This window comes from Diabrotica undecimpunctata, chromosome 8 (assembly GCF_040954645.1).
Source record: "Diabrotica undecimpunctata isolate CICGRU chromosome 8, icDiaUnde3, whole genome shotgun sequence".
Taxonomy (NCBI): domain Eukaryota; kingdom Metazoa; phylum Arthropoda; class Insecta; order Coleoptera; family Chrysomelidae; genus Diabrotica; species Diabrotica undecimpunctata.
The window spans coordinates 126990894-127016906 of NC_092810.1; the positions used below are offsets into that span (position 1 = coordinate 126990894).

Below are 26013 nucleotides of genomic sequence, written 5' to 3' on the forward strand. Positions count from 1 at the left end.
TAAATGACGTTGACATATGTCACAAGGGTTAACTGAGATAACTTCATTGAAATCTATATTATTTCTTTTTGAAAGAAAAAATATTAAATTTTCGAATAAATTTTTTACAAAATATCTACAGATATCATTATGGAAGAAATATATCATCAGACTTGTATACTTTTTGAGAAAAAGTATATAGAAAGTTCCGGTGAAGTTAGCTACAGAAGGAAAGTTTTGTATTTGGCAGTGTTGCCATGTCGTTTTAATAAATCGCGAAAGAGCATGCGATATAATGTTAATTAATTTTATTATAGATTTATTATTTATTTTATTATTGTAGATTAGATTGAATTTAATAAGATTCTTGCTTATGTTACATAGGTTAAGTTTACCGAAAGTATAAGCTGAATATAGCCGCAAATGTCAAAATTATCTCGGTTTGGCAGTGTTGGCATGTTTTTTGTATGCTTCAAATATAAAGAGATAAAGCTTTTAAAAAGTACCTTTTGATTATACTATTTTATGAATTCTGCAATTTTTAATTTATACGAAGCAATAACGAGTACATATTTGTCTCTTTCGAGATTAATTGCAAACATATGTTGTAATCTGGCAACTGCTGATTTGACGATTGCCAAATCTATCCCCTATTCTAACAAATGGTAATTGCTAAATGTTGAAAAAAATTTCTAATAATTAACTACAATTAATCTCCAAAGAAACAAATATTTACTCATTTTTGTTTTATATAAATCAAAAATTGCAGAATTCATAACATAATATAAACAAAATGTACTTTTAACATTGTTACATGTTACATTATAAAAACATGCCAACACTGCTAAACTCCATTCGCTTAGCTCGGGCACATTTTGACAGATTCATTGTCGGAAACCTACAACACAACAATTCCTACTTCTCAGTATTAATATCTCAAGTATTGCAGACTTCTTTCTTAAAAAAAAGAAGAATTATTCTAAATAGTGGAAGTGTATACTAAAACCATCAAATTTTGGGTAGTATATATTTAAAAAATATATTTTAGTTGTTATAATTTAACATAGCTATTTATTATATGGTGCAGAAAATAAATATTGATTGTCGGTAATTCGCAAAGTTCTATTTTATTAACTATTTAGTTTGTTTACTATTAATATTGGCTATGAGTACGTGTGCTTGGTTGTATAGTAATTTCCAGCCACTTTTAGTCTGTCAAAAAGTAACTAACTTCGCAAAAAAATAATTACTAAATTCATTAGACAGTTCGGACTGGGAATAGCGAACCGAGTTTATACCGAAATTTTTTGATCCATGTTTGACATTTGCGGCTATAATCAGCTTGTACTTCCGTATACCTATATCCATTATTCCTTGAGAATAATGGATATAGGTATATTAATAAAGATTTTTTTTTCAAAATTTATAGTTGAACACTGACATAATGATCATTTTTTGAACATGATTTTATCATTACATATATTTTAGTATATCGACACACACATACACATAATATTATCGAGTAAATACTTAACGTCTCTCGGGCTGAGGGCTGGTGAAGGCAATTAAAATTTAATGACTTTTTCGTCTGAGAATGTAGGAGTATTGAATATCATATATTATAAAAATATATAAAATTGCGTAGATATAGTTAGAGTTGAGTCGAATTTGTACCACCGAAAGAAACTGAATTAAATATAATTTTAAGTCACATTTATGTATTTTAATACAAAAAGTAATTTTTGTAATAGAAATTTAATTTTGTATTTTTTCGAACCAGGAGTCTCTTGCAAAAATTAATTGTAGGACATTCCTAACGTAATAGACATACAAACCTAAATATCTTGGAGTGACTCTGGACCGGTCCCTCACCTACTGCACAAAACCAGAGGGAAAGTAACAACTAGGAATAGCATACTCAGGAAGCTAACAGGAAGTAAATGGGCTGCATGAACTGACGTCTTAAGAACAATGGCACAGGCACTGTGTTTTTTAACTGCTGAATATGCGTGTCCCATTTGGAACAGATCTGCCCACCCCAAACTAGCTGATCTTCTTCTAAATGTGCCTATCTTCGAGACCCATCTTATTTATTCACAGCAGCTTGAAATAAATCAGTTAACGTTAGATCAGTCCACTTCCTAAGATTGGCCAGCCAGGATAGACATCTACGTCCAGGGCCCATCTAACCCTAAATCTTGCCTTGTAAAATCAACTGTACACGTCGGTATTTATTATTACGCATGATGTGGCCAAAGTAAGCCAATTTTCAGTTCTTTACGGTGCTAATAATTTCTTTGTCTTTTCTTAGCCTCTGGAGAATAGTTATGTTACTTGTGTGGTGTATATATGAGACCCTCAACATACGTCGGTAGCACCACATTTGAAATGGCTCTAATCGTTTTATGGCATCTTCTGTAAGGCTCCAGCTTACATCTGGACTTCGTGCTGCATCTGCGAATAATTCTTGCATATATTATTTCCATATTAGTAATTTATCTTCAATGGTAGTCAAAATTCGGCATTCAATGTCTACAACTATGCCTGTATTGCGTTGTTTTCTGGTGTTCTGTACTTTTGATTTTTTTTTGTGCATATGGAAATCGTCATGTTTGCGTTGTAGTGTTTCAATTTCCGTACATTTCTCGGTCAGTCTTATGCATCTTTTTGTATTCGTTGTCATTTCTACCTTTTAATTTTCTTCGCTCTTCCATCATCTGTAATATTTTATCTGTCCAGTATTTTATCCATTCTTGCTTCTTTTCTATTTTTGATTTCAGATATTCATGCGAAATTGTGGTAATATATATCTTCGTTTCGTTCAACTGTATTTATACCTATAACTACATAGATATAAATACGTATTAAATATATGATATGATATTTAATTTTATATTTATTATTCCAACCCTATTAAAATATTATATGTACTTGAACTTTATTTGTTAATTTTAGCGAATCCGCTCCTGGAGGGTCTGTTGTTTGTTATTATAATACTAAATCGGTAGGGTGATCCCACCAGCGTCAGGCAAAATTTCTTATATCTTGACGGAAACTATACTTTCGTTATTGTTTACCTTTAATCAATATAATTAATTCTAAAATTCTTAATGTAATCACGATTACATTTTTCTTATCCCATATTGATGCCTATGAAAGATCGAGCAGCTTCGTATTTTTAGATGTGTTAAGGAAATTTGAACTCTTAGCTCTTAGGTTGGATGTTATTGAAATTTTAAATACAAGTGACGTCAGTTTGTATAAATTGTGACGTGAAATGATTTTACTATGAAGAATACTATATCATCAGATCATTTCCTGTTCACAAACAAACCAATACTACTATTACTACAGTATACTCCCTCTATAACGAACACGGTTATTACGAGGTTTCGCTTATAACGAGATACATTAGATGTCCCGTGAAATTTCTATTGAACTATAACCGTCTATAGCGAGGCAAATTTGGTTATAACGAGAGAAAATAAGATTCAAAAACGTGTTTTTTACGTTTTTGGTCGGGTCGTGGCTATAAATAAATACCTTTTCAAACAGCCCCTCAATAAACTTACCTGCAGCCCGCAATAAACTTCTATACAATGAATAAATACAACTGTTTCACATCTTTAGAAAATATGATAGAATGATACTGGACCATTTAAAGCAGTTAAAAATGACAGAGTTCTTAAAATTGCAGAAGCAATAGTTTATGTTATCCTTGAAAATACGCTTTATACATTATGTAGTTGGAAACAAATATAAGTACAGATTTTTTGTTTTAACGTATATCATTGATAATAAAAGTAAACAACTCTTTTATGTTTTAATATATTTCATTGACAATAAAAGTAAATAACTTTTTTTCAAAAACGCCATTCAAACAATATTTATTAGCATCTTATATTGCTCCGAATGGCTTCACTATAGGAAGTTAATGGTTTAGAAAACTACAGATTCATATGTATGCACAGTATTATTATTGTCTGATATAACGAGATCGACTTATAACGAGGTAATTAGTCTGTCATTTCAGTTCTCGTTATAGAGGGAGTCTATTGTATATAAATACCGAATCGTAGATATTATTAAGATAAAAAATCAACATAATTTTTTAATAAACACAGATTCTTCAGGTAAAAAAAAAACAGTTATTACAAATTATTGTTTTATTTAAGTAGCATATTCTTAAATTTTATCACAGGACTGTATCTTACTACTTTTTTTTATGTGAATACAAAACTTGAAATGGCACTTGAACAACACATAAAAACATTCGCAAATTATTACATAGTAGGTAACTCTAGACAATTAATGACTAGTTTTTATATAAAAAAACTACTATAAATTATTACAGAAACTTTGTAAAATATTATAAGTTACAAAATATTCTAGATAAAAAACTAAAAGTCATTTCAATAAAAAATAGTTTTAAATTTGTATTTTTTTACATAAATTTTGAAATTTTTATTACTGTCCGTTTAATTGAGCATTGAGAAAAAAACAGAATACATATGATGCCTTCGGAGTATTAATGAAGGTTTTAATCTTTATCATGGATGGTGCTATCAAAATAAAAGATGCCGGCATGTGTCTCATGTTCCACTAAACTTTTCATGTTATCAGTAGAAAACGTTTTTAAACAACTGAAAATATAATTACTATTTTATTGGGAATGAGCCACAATTAAAGGTTAAAGTAAGTTTATTGACGTTTAAATTTCCACTTCGGAAATCGTTCTCACAAAAGAAATAAAGAATTAAAGATTAATCATTAATTTATACTATTTTTTATTGATTTAAAATTTAAAAATAAGATAAATATGGATAAACTACAGTATATGTACACCATTTACTTTTTAGTTTATCCGCTTTCATGTTATATTTTTTTAATTAATCATTTGATCATCTACAGACTGTTTTTAATCATATCCTAACAAAAGTTATCTTAAAATTATTACAATGGTGAACCAGTTAACCAGAAAGAACCCGTGCTGGTCTAAGCTTGCGTAAAGGAGGGACTCTGAACTAAGTAGGGGTTCTTCAGTACTCTGTGCAAGACAGACTGGGCGGGGGAGTCCTCAACCCCGACAGAGCGTGTCCCAATGGCTGATAGGGAAGTTCCTGTAGATATGCATTACAGGTACGAATAAGGCTTAGCCAAATAAGTACCCGTGGATCAACTGAGGACATGACACAGGTCAGCAGCTGTGTCATTGGTGGCCCGTGACTGAGGAATACAATTCCTGACAATTGCGGTACCACAAAGTCGCAGGCGGCAATCAAGTTGATTTAACCGGTTGTGATACTGCGAACACTCACCAACCCGTCTGACAGGCGTGGTGTTTTAATGCCAATAGACCCCTTAAAACCGCGATGTCAGATTTTAAAACAGATACAGATTTACCCCAGGTGAGTATGATGCGTCCAAAATCTCACACTGATTTATCAGTTTGTCCCAAGGATTCTGGAGAGGACAAAATATGGAAACCCAAAAACCCCTTAACTGTTTATGTTAGTACATACAATATCAGAAGTCTACTGTCCGAGGAGAGATTCACAGAAATGGAAATTGAAATGAATAAAATTAAATGGGATGTGATAGGTGTCAGCGAAGTTAGAAAGAGAGGTGAAACTTTAAGAACACTGAAATCAGGGCATATATTCTATCAGATTGACCCTGAAACTACATCAGTTGGAGGCATCGGTTTCTTTAGCAATAAAAACAACGCGAACAAGATAATAAACATCCAAAGTATATCATCTAGAGTGGCATATCTTATTCTGAAGTTCAACAGTAGGTATCAACCATCCTTTTGCATAAAAAAGGAGATAGAACGGACCTAGAGAATTATAGACCTATTAGCCTGTTGAATTACATAATACAAGCTCTTCACTAAAGAGAAGATTCGGGCTGAACATAAACGTAGTTAAAACTAAGTTCATGGTATTTGGTCGAACAAGATATAACAATATCACGTTACAAAACAATGGTGAACAATTCGAAAACTTTGAAAGATTCAATACCTGGGAAGCATTATTATACAAAACCTAGAATAAAATTAACAGTGGAATTGAAATGGCGGGAGCACCATTCAACAAAATAAGACATTTCCTATAGAAGATAAAGGACACGAGATAAAAAATTAATAAAAAGATCAATTAAATAAAGCCTAATTGGGTGGGGCAGCATAATTATGAGAAATTGAGACACACTTAAGAGCAACACTAATTTTAAGAGAAACATTGTAATTTCGTTATCTATAACACCTTTGACGTGTATGTTTTAATGCTCGGGGTTATCGTATATAGAAGAGACGCATACTAAGATACACGAGAATAAAAATATGAAAATGCAATAAAGTCAAACGTCATTAAACAAAAACTTTAAAAGCCATCAAAAACAGTAGTAAAAATAGGAACCCTCAGCTATAACAAAAATTAAAATAGAGAAAAGGACACCATTCTCTTATAGGAAATAGGGAGAATGTGACATAAGAACTAGCTCATAACCTTGCTAGCGAATGTTTACCAATATTCCATGCGGTCAAATAGGTGAAGAGCACTTTTTCCTAACCGAAGTTTAAAATTCTTGTTGAGGACATAAAAGGAAATGTAAACTGAAGACAAGTACAACTATAAAATATTTCGCAAAAACATTATGGTATTTTATTTAATATTTTATTTAATATTTAAATCCACTACAGTTTATCTTAGAAAGAACATTAATATTGCTCCAACAAAACTTACATGAAGTAATCATGTAACTGTTATTTTTTAAACGATTATATCATTACTTGATTAATTAACAAAGAACTCCGAATTCAGAAATGGATATGTGAAAATAGCGTAAGCTAAATAAATAATGCACTTCAGTAGACAGACAGATAGTATAAACGATGTGTCCCCTCATGAGTATATGACTTCCCCTCAAAAGAATAGGCATTGGTTATCTGTATACTGTATAGCAGGTTTATGATCTGTCTATTTGATTTTTAGCTGTGGTGGTAAAAGGTTTAAAACAAATAATTAACATGTCAAGCGTATATCTTCGAAAAAAATTCAAATGATGAAATGGTATTATAGGAACCATTCTATTATAGAAATAATACAATTATTAATTATTGCTGCTTTTTAAAATCGCCCAATTCCGACAGAGAAAACAGTACGATCAATTATTAAAAATTGAAAATTTCGTTTGCATAAATACCTGTATGAAATGTTGTCCAACGGATCAATGATGATCGGACAAATCTCTGTTGAACGCGAAATGAAAGTTTGTTTAACTGCTGAAGAAACGCCTTGTTCGAGTAGGTAAATTGCGGACAAAGTTGACCTACAGGAGAGAACTGTAAGGAATATTTTAAAACGAAATGGATACAATTGCTAAAAAGTGCAAACCACCCAAGAACTTTTTCAAGACGATCATTTTAAACGTATGGAATTTTGTGAAACTATGATGGAGAAATCGAATGAGAACAATAACTTTTTAAAAAATGTTTTGTTTTTCGATGAATATTCATTTACAATCCATAAACGCCATAATCCATCTGTCGTCCGCTATTGGTCTAGGAAAAATAAACATTTGAGTATTGCTGTGAAAACACAATACCCAAAAAAATTAAATCTGTGGACTGGACTTTATAGCGATAATATAGTTGGTCCATTTTTTATTACGGGAAATTTGAATGGACGTATCTATATTTATTACGCAATCAGATTATTCGACTTGCGGTCAACTTCGACAATGTCTGGTTTCAACAGGACGGTTGCCCAGCACATAATGCAATCAAAGTTACAAATTATTTGGAACAAATATTCCCTGGACAATTAATTTCTACACGAGGAACAATAAAATAGCCCCCTAGATCACCAGATTTAGCACCTTTGGATTTTTATTTCTGGGAAATGCTAAAATCAAAATTATATCGGCATGAATTCGAACGAGCCACCAATTTGGATGAATTGTAAAAAAAAAATTGTTCAACTCTGTAGTCAGGTACAGCCAAATCAGCTGAATGCAATGAGACTTGCTTTAGTTTATAGATTCGGATTTTGTTTAGCGCAAAATGGTGGTTTGTTCGAACATTTAATTGGTTAGAGATTTTTTAAAAATGCCTTTAATTGTAATTTAATTATTTAGAATAATGTTTTTAGTTGTTTTTTTTTCTTATAAAAATAATATTTATGTTTTGTTAATGTTAAGTTAATTATTGATTTATTTCCAACCTACCACAGTAAAAATCTACAAGAATTGCATTTAAAACTCGAATATCGAAAAGTTGGCGATGAAATAATTTTATGCAACGAACTACTAACTGTTCTCGTCAGTGTCTGATGGATAGCCGGATGTACTATATCTTGGTACCTCGCACTGTGAAAGAAGGCGTTGCTTAAAATTTTATAACTACTCAGGAAATATGTGTTGTTCCTACACATCAATTCCTTAAATCAATGTTTTTTGTTAACTAATTAAGTAATTGATAGAATCGATTAGAAAAACAATTACATGGCTACTTTATTTAAAATTTTTTGGGACAATATTAACTTTTATTCTACAATGAACTGTAGTGCATTTAAATATTATTTTACACTCATGTATCGGACTAAAATTTTAGAAGGAAAGATGTAACAGAAATATAGCAACACTATTTAAAAGGCATACCTACCCCTTCGACCTGCCTCTCACTTCTATTAAAACAATTAAGTGTTATCTTTGTTCCACATACTGAATAACGTATACCGTAGTTGAAAAATTGCCATATCGGTATAAGGAAATATAAGGGTATGATGAAAAATATTCTGCAGTTGGAATCAATTTAAATCAAAGCAATGTACTATATTTATATATACATTGTACTATTTAAATTATGTTGTTAACATAATAAATTACATTTACCTCACACAACTTTATAAATACGCAAATAACCTAAACAATACAGTTAACTTTATTACCAATATACCAAAATTTATAAATATCTAAACTACTTATTTATCTACAAAGTAACTTTGGAAATCTTTGGTAAAACCTATATACAAAAAAGACTGTTCTATTCATTTTCTGACATACATGTATCAAGTTTTTTTAGAAAACTATAGATATGTTTCGGTTTACAAATCTAACAAAGTTGCAAGGTAAAATTAATAATTTCTTTAATACAGTAAAATTCCAAACTCAAACATTCGAATAGATGTTTTTACAGATTTAAAAAGTTTCTCCAAATCCTAAAATTGTTTTGTGGTTTATTTATTAGTTTCATTCTTGTACTTGAATTTTGGTAATTTCAATTTAATATTTGAAGGGCTCGGGTGAAGATAATGGTATCTAACATTTTTGGCGAAATCGACTTTTTATATGGAAATAATGGTAAATGTAGCTAGCAACAGATTCCTTGTGAAGATTTATCGATATCTTAATAGATGACGCTACAGTAGCACCCTAACATCCTGGTAACTGACAGTCGTCGTGACGAATATAATGGTATTTGTCATCATGGCGGCGAACAATAAGTTGTTTACGTCTTTGTGTGAACAAAATAAGCGAAATTTGCAAGAAATATGTGACACAAATGGTAGTTCAGAATGCGATGATGGCGATAAAGATCCAGACTACAGTTTTAACGAAGATATTGGCAAGAAAAAGGTAAGTTTTTGAATATTTGTCTCCAACTTGATTTAGCTTGAAAATAATGGTAATTGTGTAGATACCATTTTTTACGTATAATGACGAGACTAACGAATATAACCAATTCACAAGTAGTTACCATTGTTTTCATCAATTTAATGCTTTTTAAATGCATTTTTTTTTCGAATATTCACAAAACTAATAAGTATTTTTGAAAAATTTAAACCCAGAATGAAAGACTACATTACGAGTGAGGGCCGAAAGTCCTTGAAAACTTCTACAACGTGCATTTTAATAAGTTACGGGAGTGAAAAAGAAGAGAAAATTTAGTGTGAATTTTAATTTTAAATATCTGATTCAGAAGAAACTTTTCGCTTATTCTAAGGGACTTTTGACCCTCGGTAATACTGTAATCTTTTATTATGTGTTTAAATTATCAAAAATACTTATTAGTTTTCTCAGGATTCGAAAAAATGAATGCATTTAGAATGCATTGGCCCGAAATCTTCTTGCGCTTAAAAATGTTCTGTTTGTACAAATGTACAATTTCTTTTGCAGAAATATCGTAAGATATGGCCTACACCGTTATCCAACCACAATCCTAATGCAGTATCTGATGAACTTGACAAAGAAAACCCTGTTCGAGAACGAAAAAGGAAACGAGGATGTAATATTGATCAGCGACAATAAAACAAACGGAACAGTGGTCAATCATATACTTGTAAAAGAGGAAAGGGAAACGTTATACCACAAAAATCGATGGGAGAAGATTGTTTGTGCAAAAGAAAATGTTTTGAGGTAGTATCAGCAGACTAAAGGAAAAGTATTTTTCAGAAGTTTTGGGAGATAAATAATTTTAATACCCAAAATGCGTATTTATTTGGATGCATACAGACGCATTAAGACAAAGGCCCGCAGTACCAAACCAAAGGAGTCGCCTTCTCGAAGGAGTCACTCTGTCGATTATTTAATAACAACTACAGGCAACACGAGGTATCAAATTTGTAAGAAAGCATTTCTAAATATTCATGGACTACAACATAATAGGGGTAGAGTCGAGAATATTGCTAAAAACATCAAACAAGGTTTACTAACGCCGAAAATGGATGGAAGAGGACGTCATGCAAATCACAAAAAAAAATTTTCTAATGAGAACATCCTATTTCTTAAAGAATTTATTGAAAGACTCCCAAAATATGAGTCACTATTGCCGAAATAACAACTGTAACACGTATTTTATGACAATGGACTATACAATAGAGAAGTGCTATGAAGTTTACAAAATTTAATGTCTATCGCAAAATCAAGAATGTGTATCTGCTGATAAGTTTCGAAGAGTATTTACTGACGATTTTAATATTAAATTCAAATCACCTAAATCAGATACGTGCCATATATGTGATTCAATCTATGTTAGTATGAAAGAGGCTACAATACAAAGAAATGACGAACAAATTCAAGCGTTAAAATTGAAGCAAGAACTGCATCACAGGAAGGCTAAAGCTGGACAAGACGCGATAAAAAATGCAACAAAAAAAGCACAAGAGAGCAATGAAACATATGCAATAACGTTTGACCTTCAACAAGCACTTCCAACCCCCAAATTGTCTACTGGTCCTACATTTTATAAAAAGAAACTGTTTTCTTATAATCTGGGTATACACTCGTTGTATCCCTCACAGGGATACTTTTATTTGTGGGATGAGTCAACCGCTGCTAGAGGTGCAGACGAGATCGGAAGCTGTCTGCTTAAACACTTCCAGATGCACAATATTAAAGGACATACGTTAATAGCTATCTCTGATAACTGCATCGGCCAAAATAAAAACTGGTCTTTGGTTGGAGTGTGGCTTCGTTTACTAGCTCTGGGAAATTTTAAGGAAATAATACATATTTTTCCACAGGTCGGACACACAATGTTAACATCAGACAGAGATTTTGCTGTTGTAGAAAAATACGTACGAGCTCATTGTCAATATGTATATTCTCCAGCTGAGTGGGAAAACATACTAAGAACATGCCAAAAGAAAAATCCGTTCATCGTTTACAAGATGAATCAAGAAGATTTTTTAAAAGTGTCTGAAATGAGAAATTATTTTGTACAACCCAAGTCTACACCGGCTAATCCATGTAGTATTAGAAATGCTGTGCGAATGCGCTTCTCTGCTGAGAACTTTGAACAAATCGAAATCGCTGATACATACAATGGTGAGTTTAATTCATACCCAATTCAAAAAAGAGGAAGAACTGGGATCCTACAAGAATATTTTATTCGAGATCTTCAGAAAAAATATGCTACACGGCTTGGTATTGAACCTAGTAAACTTGAACATGTACTTTCCTGTTTGGATTGGATTCCCAACGTTCATCACGAGTTTTACAGATCATTATTTGCAAAGTCCCTGTAATGTTTTTCTTATTTCTATTATTGTTTCTTGTGTTTATTTCTAATAACATTTTTTAGTATATTTGTTTCATTTTTATATCCTATGTGCAATTCAATAAACGTAAAAAATGGTATCTACAGTGTTTTTTATCCAAAGTATCGTTTTACTCGTAAATTTAAAATTCGTTTTCAGCGGTTAAGTTAAAATAAGCTAGTTAGAAGATTAACGAGTATACATGTGAAAATACTGCTATGACAAATGTCATTGCAACAGAGCAATCAATCGGTAAACTTTTAAGTTCAATTTCTGAACATTTGTAGAAATGTGACTTACCATTATCTTCACCCGAGCCCTTCATTTTTAGAATAATATTCCACTTCGGTTTTCAACCAAATGTAAAGTCGGTTGAACATCCGCGGTTGAAAGTGAATCACGTGACATAAAGGATCTTATTAACGCGACCCATTGTATCTTGTAAGCACGAAATTTTGAGTCGATAGACGTATTTTTAACAAGAACGTATGTACTATGGTTTGTAACATAAATCGAAGCTAATCGATAATTCTTTAAAACAGTTACTGTGTTGGATTTGCGACGAGCCAACTTCACAGGTGGATTTTTCAACATACCAGTCTTTTTTCTCTGGTTACCTGATAAATCCAACTTCTTCTCTGAGTCGTCCTTGTCCGTTGTCTTCTTTCCCCTAGAATACCTGTTCCTATCTTTGTACATGATCCAATCATATAGTTGTTTGTCCATTGTATTAATTATTGTTTGCTTTACCTTTTTTACATTTTTCTTTCTTTGTACATGATCCAACTATATGTATAGTTGTATGTCCATTAGACGATTTATTGTTGTGTGCTTTACTTTCATAACTCTTCTCTTATTCGGTTTCCGTTCATACTACACTATAATTACTCATATTATAATTATTCAGGAGTTTCATTCCTAAATATTTATAGTATGAGATTTGTTAACAAAGATGACTTTTCAAATTTCGTGGGTTAGGTACGTACATTCGATTTTAAATTTTTATTTTTTCTAACGTTAGTAAACACATCGCCAATATATGTTGAGATTGACAATTTAGTAATTCTATGATATTTAGCTCGGTATTTCCTATCTTTTGAAAGTTGGTTTTATTTTTTTCTAAAATAGACCATTATCTTAATTACATTGTATGTCGATATGACATATTTTCAAATTAATGACACTGCTATATTTAAAATAAGGGAATTCAGGACAGAACAAATATTAGTATTATAAACTTAGGAGCCAGTACTACTTATCGACAATATTTAATAATAGGTATACTCTTTTTAAAAATATACTTACAATCCAAGAGATTAAGATATATCGCTAGCGAAAATTGAACAATTTATAAGTTTGTGTATATGGAATTATACTTGAAGAAGATAAAGAAAATTGCAAGTTGTGATAACTTTTTAGGAACTTTTTCTGAATGTAAATATGATTCACTTTTTTTACATATGCATTTGATAATTAAACAAAACAGTTTACAGTACTATCTAGCGGAAGATTTTATTACTCTATTTCTTACGCCCTATCTTCCTAACTTCCAGGGGGACTAACTAGCGGAGATATGTTTGTTCATTGCGAATTAAATTTGTGTACATGTATAAAAAATATAATAAAATCTTTCGTTAGACATTACAAATTGTTTTGCATTAAAATTATTAAAATAGTTATTGTATTTAAAATCTATTTTCTGATAAAACTGATACTTCAGATTGAACATAACTTTCCACCATGCAATCGCCAATTCCATATAAATATGAAATTAGCGTTTTGTAGCAAACGTACTTCGTAAATTGTTTTAACGGTGGTTACATTGATGTCAGAAATGTGAAATTTGACACCTCTACATATGAAAAATGTGTACAGCGGTTTGATTTTTAGACAATACGTATTCAAAGAATTATCATTAGTAAAATAACATTATCCTACAAAAACTATTAGTATATGCACTCAAAAAGTCTGAAGTCGTGCACCGTTTTCCTAATTTCCCTCTCAAGCTACTTCTAAACAATCAAGTCTTCTATTTTGCTATGGCCATATACTATTTTAGACTTCTATAACATGTCCATACAATCTTAACTGAATTTTGGTTCTGGACTCACGAATCTTCGCAGATAGTTCATTTTTGCCGCTTCGCTACTTTTTGCGGAAATGGACACCATACCGTATTATAGTTTATTGCTATATGTGGCTGTAACTATACTATTTATACAATCTACACTTTTTCTTTTTTGCCTCTTTTTTTTTGGTCAGCTTATAGACGTTCTATAAGCTGACTTACTTTAGAGCGGACATGAATTATTTATAAATTCGAGAAATGTTTGATTTCTTAGGGCCGGTTGTTCGAATGCTAATCAAAATTTGATTGTAATCAAATATTTAATTAAAATTGGCTATGTTGACTGATATATTTTATTCAATTTTATTATTTTGCGTTTTAATTTAAAATAAACCATAATTAAACTTTTTCTAATGTTAATTTCATGTTTTTATTTACAAATCAATAATAATAAGCAATTTTTAATCATTTTGACAGCTGCTGTGACGTATTTGCTTGTAATTAAATATTTGATTACAATCAAGTTTTGATTAGCGTTCGAACAACCGGCCCTTAAAAATAAAATAGGTGATATTATCTCTTTTTCATTATTAGTAGTCTTTAAGTTGCGTTTTTGTTTTCTGTTATTAATGTAACTGATAGTTTAGGTATAATTGCCTACGGCGGGAATGACTGCCTCGGAGATAACACAGAAAGATGTTTGCATTTAAATAAAAAACTCAAAATACACTGAGAAGATGCAGTCACTCAGATTCATTTCTTAGGGAACAACCAGCTTTTCTTATTTACGTGTCGTCTCTTCTGAGAAGGTTGGCAAACATTGAGTTCTGTAGAAATGCAGTTGAATCACGCTCTTAGTTTATTTAGCCAGCAAACGAGTCTTCTACCTCGTCTTTTTCTTATTCTACTTATTCTAAGCATTCGTCCATACCTCCACTCCATACAGAATCACAGAGAACACGTAACAACTTAAATCTAACTCTTGTCTAAAGCATATCCAGCTCTTGATTTGATTTCTTCAGTACAGTCGTTAATTGAATGCTATGCTGGAACAACGTTGTAACCGCCAATACTTTCATATGTTTGTTTTCCATGAAACAACGTTTTATATGTGCAAAATAATGTACTGCTGACTGTGGGAAATATTGTGAGACATAACTTGCCTGTTTTGGTAGTTTGAAAATTAGTCAACCTTCAACTTTCGGTGTAAGAACGTTGTATGTGTTAAAGTAAGTCGTGTTTCGCGCCAAATTTTCTACACGTATTTTAAGTAAGTCGTAAGTCAAAGTTTTCAATCGTGCAATTTGTCATTTCACCGTGTTCAATTTATTGTACTCACCGTGCCTAGCCTATTCATAATTTGTTCCAGTTCCTCCTGCATTACGGCTGTTTAATTATAGTAAAGTTCGGTAATAATTCTAATGTCTTTCGTATCAAAATTCTTGTAAGGGGGGGTGGTTGTCTGATTTTATCGAATTCTTTGATGTAGTCTAAAAACATACGGTATCGTGGTGATATCTTGTTCCAGTCTTTGATAGATTCTGTTATGAATAATTTTTAAGAATATTTTCGGGCTGTGACTTATCTAATCGTTCGATGATCAGGGCATTCTCTTGCATTTGGTTTTTTGGGTAATAGTTCCTATCTTGTATATAGAGTTATACAAATCCATTAGTACTTCTATATATGTTTCTTGTTGATCAGTGTGATTATTTCTGATAGTATTTGATGAGTCCCGAAAGTTTTATTGTAGTTTGTTTATGTTATTGCAAAACAACTGATAAATGTCACTAAATATCTTATTAAAATATATGAAAGTGGGAAAGTACAGCAAAAATGGTTTAGATTCATATTTGACCTTTAAAAAAGGAAAATATAAGAGTAAAGATCATAAAATAATTAGTTTAGTGACTCAGACAGCTTTTACAAGAAACTTGATAGACATGAATTATGAAGACAATTTAGGTTTAGGTTCGCTTTGTCAACAAAGATATATTTGTTCAGTATAGAAGTTCTGATCGGACACGTAACATTATTAACTGCAATATATAAGTGTATTTGCCGGTATACATGACAATAGGCAAGAGCTCGCATAGAATAAGTTTTCTAGTGAATTTACCGTAAAGGGAGAAGTCAGGCAGTTTTGTACATTCTTAACTTTACAATTCAACACCTTGCTACTTGCAGATAGTACCTTGCTACGTGAAAAAGGTCTACAAATGGTAATCAACCAGATAATAGGTAGGTACTGTAAATTAATGATATGGCATAAAATAGGAAATCAAAATTTGAATCGAGAAAACTATAAGTGTATTTAATCGCACGGGAAATATAATCCGCAATAAAAAAATGAGACTCGACTGTGCAATTACGAATGAGGACATTGAAGGTTATATTTTCCTGTTTTATTATATTATAACTGATTACTCTTGTAATGGCCGAAAGACTTACAAATGTGATGGTATCGCTTTACGCTTAGGGGATTGGACCTATCGATTTACTAATAAAACGATCCAGGAACGAGTGGGAAAAAAACCAGAAATCTCGTCATCAGTAAGATCTAAAAAAGCAGAATGTTTTGGACACATGATGTGAAATGGTAAATATTGACAACTAAAATTGATATTTCAGGGTAAAGCATGTCTAAAAAATCTTAGGCAATGGACTACATTTAGATTTAATCCTTATTAAGAATTTATTCGCTGCCGGTCACGCACCACAGCGTGATTCTATTACTTAAGCTGGATGCGTCTCATGCGCATTGGACAAAGATTACTATTTTTGGTTGGCAGTGAATATGTTCATGCTATTTTTTTCAATTTTCTCAAAATATAACCTTTTTTCTACTCACTTCTTAAATGATGTACGGTTCTTGTAGGTATGCTATTTTTCTCGGCACATCAGTAGGTATGTTTAGTCAATTATTTTCTTATTTTTACATTTTAACATTTATTTTTGATTTTAAGTTTGTTTGAAGATTGCTCTTTTATGCACTAATAATTTGTATGTCAGATTATTTTTGATTTACTCTCACTTTCGGATCGATATATCTAGTACTACCTATAAACGGTTTTATGACCGTGTGATACAATACATATTGTCTAAAATTAAATATAGTGGTTTTCTTTATAAAAGAAATATTTGAATATTTTGCTCTTCTAGTTTTGATTTCTATTCTCTTTAGAAATATAGATGCGGTATTTGTACTTACACATGGCAATGTATTAAAGTACAAAAATATGGTAATAAATATGATGGCTTGTATTAAAATAAATACGGATTGCTACAGCTTAAACCCATGAATGTAATGGAAGAACTTGAATATAGTAGATACATTAACCAGAGCACACTTCCGAATGTTCATCCCAAGCAGAAACCTAGAACAAAAAATATATACTTCGATATTATACCAGCAAAATCTCTTTGACTAACTGGTAGTGCAGAGCAGTATATAAAATATATTAAATTAAATTACATCGAGTATTACCATATAGTTACACTAGCCCATGATAACGAAAAAGTACAGAACATTGTTGCCAAGTTTTTGTTATGAACTTTTTCTTCAATTAAGAAAGTAAATTGAAGAAAAGGATGAAATCAAAGACAATTGCAAAATGAAAAAAAAAATCGGTAGGTCTCGGACCAAATTTTCTTTTATTCCAATCTTTTCTTTAACTTACTGACTTTAACTTTCTAATTCGATCGGCTTTGTCATTGCCTCGATAAATTTTAATAACTCCTTAAGTGAGTATTGACTGTTTCGAGAAAACTCTAATCAGGTAATGCTAAAATAATGATTTTATACAAAGCTTTTAGTAAATTATAGAAAATATGTAAGAAATATGTACATATTTATAAATCAAGTTCTTCATCCGTTGTTTCATTGTAAGATTCATCATCAGGGTTATCAGGATCTTCATCAAGATATATTAATATCTGATCGAAGACTTTTGATTGATGATTTATTGATAAATTCGTCATCGATTTGGATCAGTTTCATTTTGCCCATTCTTTTTAATGCAGCCCAAACAAATTCAATTGGACTAAGATCAGGATGATAAGGTGTCAGACTTAATATCTTATGGCCTTATTGTCTTCTGATAGGATTAATCACGTATTTTACAAACCTGTGATTATTGATTTTGATCAAATCGTAAAGATCAGGTCGGAGCACGTTATCAACAAATGAAACATTTCTATCTCTTCACCATGTATTCATATCTTCTTTTTTACTATTAAAGTAGGAGCTTTGTCCGCTTGTTTATAGTGATATGTTGCATTGCCAACAACGAAAACACTATTGTGTGGCAAATTTAAAAGTAACAGTTCCCAGTTTTGAGAACCTTTCTCAAAACCATTCTTATTGCCAGCACCAACAATTATATGCCTTTGAAGCCTAAAATTGAAAACAATATAAATTAATCTTGCATTTAATGATTTTTTATAATTTGCCGTTTTCGCATATTTTCCATATTTATCACAACATTACAACACTGCACACAAGTACACCCAGAACTCGCTTCTCTTCATTATCTTGGGCTAGTGTAAGTTTTGCACACCGGGTACAGGACGCAACTAATCAAATGTCATGTGCAGTGTTACACTAAAACGACATTTCAAAGATGACAAGCTACTTGACAAATGGAATTAAACCGTGAACATTTTTGAGTAATACGAGATATTGTGAAACATATTAAAATAGAGCGCCTGAGGTGGGTAGCACATAATGCGGACGGAGAAAAATGATTCAGTAAGAAATATACTCATCGGTAAGAAAAGAGAAGGACGACCAGAAAACGGTTCATTGATAACATCGAAGAAGATATGAGAAACATGGGAGTACGTGCATAACAAAGAAACGCCATTGAAAAGTAAGACTGGGGGAAATTCGTGAAGAAGTTAGGACCTTCATAGGGTTTTAAATCCAGAATGATGATGATATATTTCATGATTCTACGACAGTGACGGAAAAACCATGTTAAAGTTTGTCACAAATTAAATGAATTTTAAGTGAACCACAGGCAACGAAAAAGAAAGTGTCCCCATTTGTTCAACATGGCGAAACTTTTTTAAAAAGTAATCAAACTATGTATATTGAATTATGTACATTCAAAATTTGTGGACAAGATGATATAAATATATAAAAAATCTTACCTGACAATCTCTGCTGCAATACCATTGATTTCCACATCCGGCACAAACAAACTGAGCTGCTTTCTGATTGCATCCTTGACAAAATGGTACTTCGTCACCTCCGTCAGAATTATTGTCAGAATTGGCTTGTTTTTTACTCTCTGTGTCGTTGTTTTCGTCTATTACCAGTCTGTCGGCACTATCCTCAGTTTCTTCTTCATCCTAATAACAAAAAATTACCAATTATTAAATATAAAGAAAAAGTCGATTCGATCACTCATTTTAGCTAACTTGTAAATAGCATTGTTGAGGTGGAGAATGATCCGTCCTCAGTGGGTGATTTTTCTTAGCTGTCAGAAAACTTATATGTTACAAGTTACTTATATGTTACTCGCATTCTCCTCTTCCTACGCCTGTCACCATTTTAGCACATATTCTCTCCAGAAATAATCAAGATAGTAACAGATATCATAGGCAAGATTTTTGCAAGGAGTATATCAGAACGAACCACTTTTCAATTACACAGGAAAACTTCCGGATTTCTACCTCCTTTAAAATATTCAACACCTTCTCCCTCTTTTTTGGTGTAGATTCAATCCCCTGTAGTATGTATCTAATCGCTCCGCCAATTTCTTAATCCAAGATCATTAAAAATGCATTTATCTGGTCTTGTCTTCCATTCTGCAGTCGAACATTCCATATTATTAAAAAAATTTCCATATTTCCATAAATATTATTTCCAAATATGATAATATATACAGAGAGAAAGCAATCGATCTGCTATACGGTTTGCTTTCACTTATTTTAAAATTATTAGTTATTATTTTCCGATAATCATACACTATAAACAATAACGGAGTATTTCATAATAATAAAAAAAAACAAATTATTACCATACTCTTTCCTTTTGATGGAGTGACGTTGTACTCTGCATCAACCGGAGTAATCGTGATTTCATTGCAAGCCTGAAAATAGACATGAATTCAAATTACCTAATACCCATACAAATAATCAACGAGAATCATGGTTAGTTATGCATACTCTAATGGGTTCAAGGTAACTTTTTGAATAATTATAACAAAAAGCGATAAACCGTCTATTAGAAATTACAATTCAGTATGACCCACATCATGAATTACATAAAATAGAGTATATATTATAATCTTCTAAAACAAACTCTCAACAATAAAAATAACCTAAGATTACTGTAGGTATTAAACAAGGTTGTTTTTCTGGTAATTTTTTTAATTTTGATTTGGATCTTTGGAAATAATTTTAAGAAAATCTGTACAAAATATATGTTCTATATGTAGGTATTTCTTTTCGATAAATCGGTTGAACGTGTGATTTCAATAGAGTCAAATATATATATATATATATATATATATATATATATATATATATATATATATATATATATATATATCCAACGAGGGTTGAGGAGGGGAGAACTGTTTGTCTCAAGTTGGGAAATATTATAAAGTGGTTTCGTTAAAGACTATAAAGTGTAAATGCATACCAAAAATAGATCACTTGAGAAAGGCACTCTGCCGAAACAGCTGTAGTGATAAGATTTTATAATAAATTTTGTGGAAGTTTCGAAAACAAAGTTTTCAGTGTTTTATTGTTACATAAAATGAATTTCCATCAAGTAACAGTCGAATCCATCAATTGTAGCTTTTTGCTTATGGCATTCTGTATTTTTAGGAGAATGTACGGAATAAGCCACAAAATATATTCAAATGTTTAACTGACGTTTCGATCTCTATAAAGAGACCGTTTTCAAATATATAAATGATAGATATATTTATTTTTTATAGCTTTTTGCTTGTGGAATTCTGTATTTTTAGGGAGAGGGAATTTTGAAAATAAGCCACAATATATCTATTTACATGGTTAATTTAATGACGTTTCGATCTCTATTCCAGAGACCGTTTTTAAAGTTATATATATTATAGTTATATATATATATATATATATATATATATATATATATATATATATATACACTCATGAACAAAAATATCGAATATTTTGGAATTTTCAATTTTTTGTTTTTTCAAAATAAATTCTTTTCAATTACGTCTTTTATTGTAAAATAGAGTTTATTTTAACAATGTTTAATGAACAATTTTAAGTTTTTATGCGAAAAAAAATTGTGAAAAAAATAAATGTTTCATATTAGGTTAATAAGGTTATTTTACTCTAAACTTAAATGATAATTTAAATTGCTTAAACAAGTCATTTTAACTGAAAGAAGTGCATGATGAGTAACGATTATTCCCCCCTCTAGCTCTTATTACTGCTTACATCTTTCTCAGCTTGCTTGCAAGTAAATTTTGATTTTGGGAAATTGCATTCCATTCATCCTGTGCAGCAAGCCGAAGCTGCTCTATCGTATTTGGAACGGGATTTCTTTATCGTATGCTGCATTTTAGGTGATCTCACATGTGCTCTATTGGATTTAAATCCGGGCTAAACGGTGGCCAATCCAATCTTCGAATTTGGACCTTATCAAGATAATTACTCACTATGGCAGCGGCATGTGGTCGAGCATTATCGTGCATTAACGTTAATCTTTCATATCCAATGTAACCAACATATGACAAAACATGATCTTGCAGGATGTTTTAGTAAGAATCACTAGTCATCCGTCCAATCACTTCCACAAGTGCGGTACGTCCCTCCCAACTAATACCTTCCTAAAGAATTATGCCATCAACTCCAAAACTAACGGTCTGGGTGAGACTGCAGCTAGCGAATTGTTCTCCAACTCTTCTGTAGACGTAGTTTTGACCATCTGGCTTCTATAGTGGGATTCTGGTCTCATCAGTGAAAAGAACATTTTTCCACTTGTCGATATTCCACTAAATATGTGTTTTTGCAAATTCCAAACGACGAGCTTTATGATTTTGGAGAAGACGTGGAACTTTGGCGGGGCGTCTGAGCTTTAAGTTTGCTTTTTTTGATTTTCGTCTAACTGTTTGTGAATTCACATTAACTTTTCTAACATGTAATAGCTCATTTCTGAGGTGCATCAATGTCAATGAACGATTTCGTGTAGAATTAAGAACCAAAAAACGGTCATCAATTGCGCTTGTGCACCTTACGCGTCCTTGACCAGGCCTTCGTACAAAATTTCCTGTTTCGCGGTACTTTTTTAGAGTATTCGAAACTATAGATTCAGTTCTGATGAGACGTCGCGCGATACATTTTTGTACATATCCTTTCTCGTACAAAATGACAATATGTGCTACTTGGACTTCATCGCAGTGTCGAATTGGTGGGATACTTGTCTTAAACTTGGTTAAATCAAAAGAATATTTAATTAAACTTAATAAATTTAACTAAAAAAAACCGAATTAGTATGTTTTTCCTTTACGTGAAGAATGATTTTTATGACAAAATGTAGGAATGACACTAACCACTGAATAAACGTCAAAATAAACATCAAAATATTTCAAACCAGTTGAGTACATCAGCCTACTATATGAGTATAATCAGTAATCTAAAATTATTTTGAAATAATAGTGACTACAAAAAAAAATTGGAAAATTCCAAAATATTCGATATTTTTGTCCATGAGTATATATATATATATATATATATATATATATATATATATATATATATATATATATATATATATATAGTAAACTCTTAAATATTGGGGAAATCTGCAAGAAAGACTCTAATGTGTATCAATTGTTTCGCCGAACGTTTTCGCCAAAGAGAATTAATTTGGCTTCTTCAGGGCCGAAAGAGAATAAATTATAATTAGCTACCATATATTATCTATTAAAACATTATTGATCTTACCGTAACTTAGAATTGTAGAGTAAATCAAAATAATATTTCCCTATATGGGATTTAAATTCATTCGTTTTTTACCAATGAACCTTAACGACATAAAGATTCATAAGAACAATGAAGTTGTCAGCGCTTGCGTTCTGGCTAAAACAGAACCTCACTTTTAAACTATCTAAAAATCAAAAATTTAGTTATTGCCGACAATTCAAAGAATTACCTCCTTTTAAATGTAGTTGCATTGGGTTTTTCGATTAACCTTGGGTAAGCCTTTGCGTGTCAAGTTCAAAGCTACCATACATTTTAAACCTTAAAAAAAACTTTTTTTGCACATAGTAACAAAAAACACCACTATGTTACTAGCAAAGTTTTTTAATATTCTAACTCTACAATTCTAAGTTACGGTAAGATCAATAATGTTTTAATAGATAATATATGGTAGCTAATTATAATTTATTCTCTTTCAGCCCTGAAGAAGCCAAATTAATTCTCTTTGGCGAAAACGTTCGGCGAAACAATTGATACACATTAGAGTCTATCTTGCAGATTTCCCCAATATTTAAGAGTTTACTATTTAACTAATCTGCAAAGATTAAATTTCTTTTCTATATATATATATATATATATATATATATATATATATATATATATATATATATATATATATATATTATATAGTAATAATATTATATAAATATATAATAATAAACAAATAAAATAAATGTAACTATCGTGTATATCGTTGAAAACGGTCTTTGGATATAGAAATCGAAACATCAGTAAAAACCTGTAAATAAATTTATATTGTGGCCTATTTCGAACAAATATTTAAAAAATATAATATAATTAACGTTGAAATAAAAGTGAGTGTACGTCACTGGATTTTCATACGTTTTTCCCCACTTCTCTGCCTTTAAACGATGAAATCACTCTTCCAAATAGTGGAATTATAGTATAGATCTCATGGACTTTTTTAATCTACGTACTGAGAACTATCATTGAACGAACTTTCGTTTAATTTAACCGGGGCCGGTTTTCCATAAGGATAGTTGCCGGGTCTTTTACCATTGCACCAATTTGAAATAAGTATACTGTTTAAAAAATAATATTAGCTTACTTTACTCGTAGACAATATTTCTGAAATCGACATATTGGAAGGATGCGCAGCATTACTCGACATTGGTGTAGACGAAGTCATAGACTGGTTACTCAACGCACTTCTCTCTGGAGCTGTCAATAGACGTGCCAATGTAGGACTAAACGATGTTTTGGTGTTTTGTTTTGTAGGAGACTGAAAAACAATGTAAAACTTTATTAGCAGGAAAATTAAAGAATAAATAGCAATGTTACAAGCAAGAGGACTATTATACTAGGGAAATATACTAAAAATAAACATGACGGATTCAAAGAATAAGAAAAATCAGTCTGGAAGTCGGGAATCACATAAGGGAATCACTTTAATAACATATTTTTACCATCTGTGTCTTTCAGGACTATACATGAATCTTTCCATTAAACTCGATGTTATTTTCCCATCCATGTTTATATATTTGAGATCTATAAAATTTTCTTTTGATATAATATTGATGTTCACTTATTCTAACATTAAATGGCCTTGATGTTTCACCCAAGTAAAAATGTTCTCATTCACAAGGTATTTTATAAATACACTTATTTGTATTTTCTTGTTCGTTATTAGCTTTGGTTTTAGATAAAATAGATCTCAAGGTGTTTGTTGTTTTGAATGTTGTTGAAATATTATTTCCTGTCCTTTTAAGTTTTAATTAGAATAAATGATACCCAAGTTCCTTATGCAACATCAGCAAAATACTTGGGCATCATCCTAGACGCGAGCCTGCGCTGGAAAGTCCATGCCAAAAAGAAAAGAGGGGAGCTTGATATTCTATATAAGAAATTGTATTGGCTGATTGGAAAAAATTCAACATTATCCATTCATAATAAATTATCCATTTTCAAGTAAGTACTGAGGCCAGTATGGGTATATGGGAGCCAACTCTGAGGCTGTACGAAAGCTAGTAATCTACATATTATCAAGAGATTTCAAAACAAAGTACTGAGGAACATTGTTGATGCTCCTTGGTATATCCGTAACAGAAACCTCCACCAGGAGCTGGATATGGAAACTGTGACCGAAGTAATCAAGAGAACAGCAGCAAGTCACGAGCAGAGACTGCATAGTCATGTGAATCTCGAGGCAATCCAGCTTCTTGACAACACTGAACTAAACAGAAGACTCATAAGGACAAAACCATATGAGTGGTTATTAGTGGAGATAATTGGCCATTTGTGACCAAATAGCAGTATACAAACAACGTACAGGTATTATACAAATAAAAATGGATTATCATTCTCTAATTTTTTTCTGATTATTTTCAAAGTTTTACCTAATGGTACATTTGTAAATAAACCATTAAAACTTACTAAAATATTGTTTGGATTCAATTCAATATTCGATCATTTATTTAAAAAATGTTTGGCAATATATTATTTAATAAATTTTAGTAAAATGAGGATTAATGGTACTACAAATAGGTCTAAGTGATGTGTATTGGTACCCATGAAGTTTTGGTACTCCATAAAAATGAGATGTATTAACTGTTTGTAAACAAAATCTATCGAATTTTTTATTAGAGAATTTTAAGAGCTTACCTTCGTTAGAATACCGTGCAATAAGGAATTTGTCGGAGGCGGTGTTGATGTTGGTACTGGATGAACTGTCACTTCGGGATATGGTGGAGGTGGCTTGATGGCATTTTGGATCAGTTCGTTTCGCTCAGTCTGAGATAATTTGGCAAATTGTAGTAACATATCCTTGAAGGAGACCGTATCTTGAGGATTCGAACCAGTTGAGTCTGCATTTTGTAGCTTACTGATGGCTTCTTGCTTACTCTAAAATTTTAAAAACAAATGTTGATAGTGTGTAGTGAAAATACCGTGCTCTACAAAATGAATAGATCTGTTTTT

At 31.4% G+C, this 26013-nt stretch overlaps 1 protein-coding gene across 7 annotated transcripts in view; it reads right to left on the minus strand.

The window, feature by feature from the left end:
• Nucleotides 1–11015: 11015 nt before the first annotated feature.
• LOC140447983 (uncharacterized) overlaps nt 11016–26013 on the minus strand; it is a 157946-nt gene continuing 142948 nt past the window's right edge. For 6 of the 7 annotated variants that reach the window (XM_072540983.1, XM_072540986.1, XM_072540985.1 and 3 more), the window contains 5 exons: nt 25699–25938; nt 24146–24319; nt 20115–20186; nt 19243–19443; nt 11016–17465 (listed from right to left, as the gene is read on the minus strand). In XM_072540983.1, the coding sequence (XP_072397084.1) occupies nt 17424–17465; nt 19243–19443; nt 20115–20186; nt 24146–24319; nt 25699–25938 (729 nt within the window). In that variant the 3' untranslated portion in view covers nt 11016–17423. The remainder of the gene's footprint in view (nt 17466–19242; nt 19444–20114; nt 20187–24145; nt 24320–25698; nt 25939–26013) is intronic. The other variant, XM_072540982.1, reaches the window with a different exon arrangement.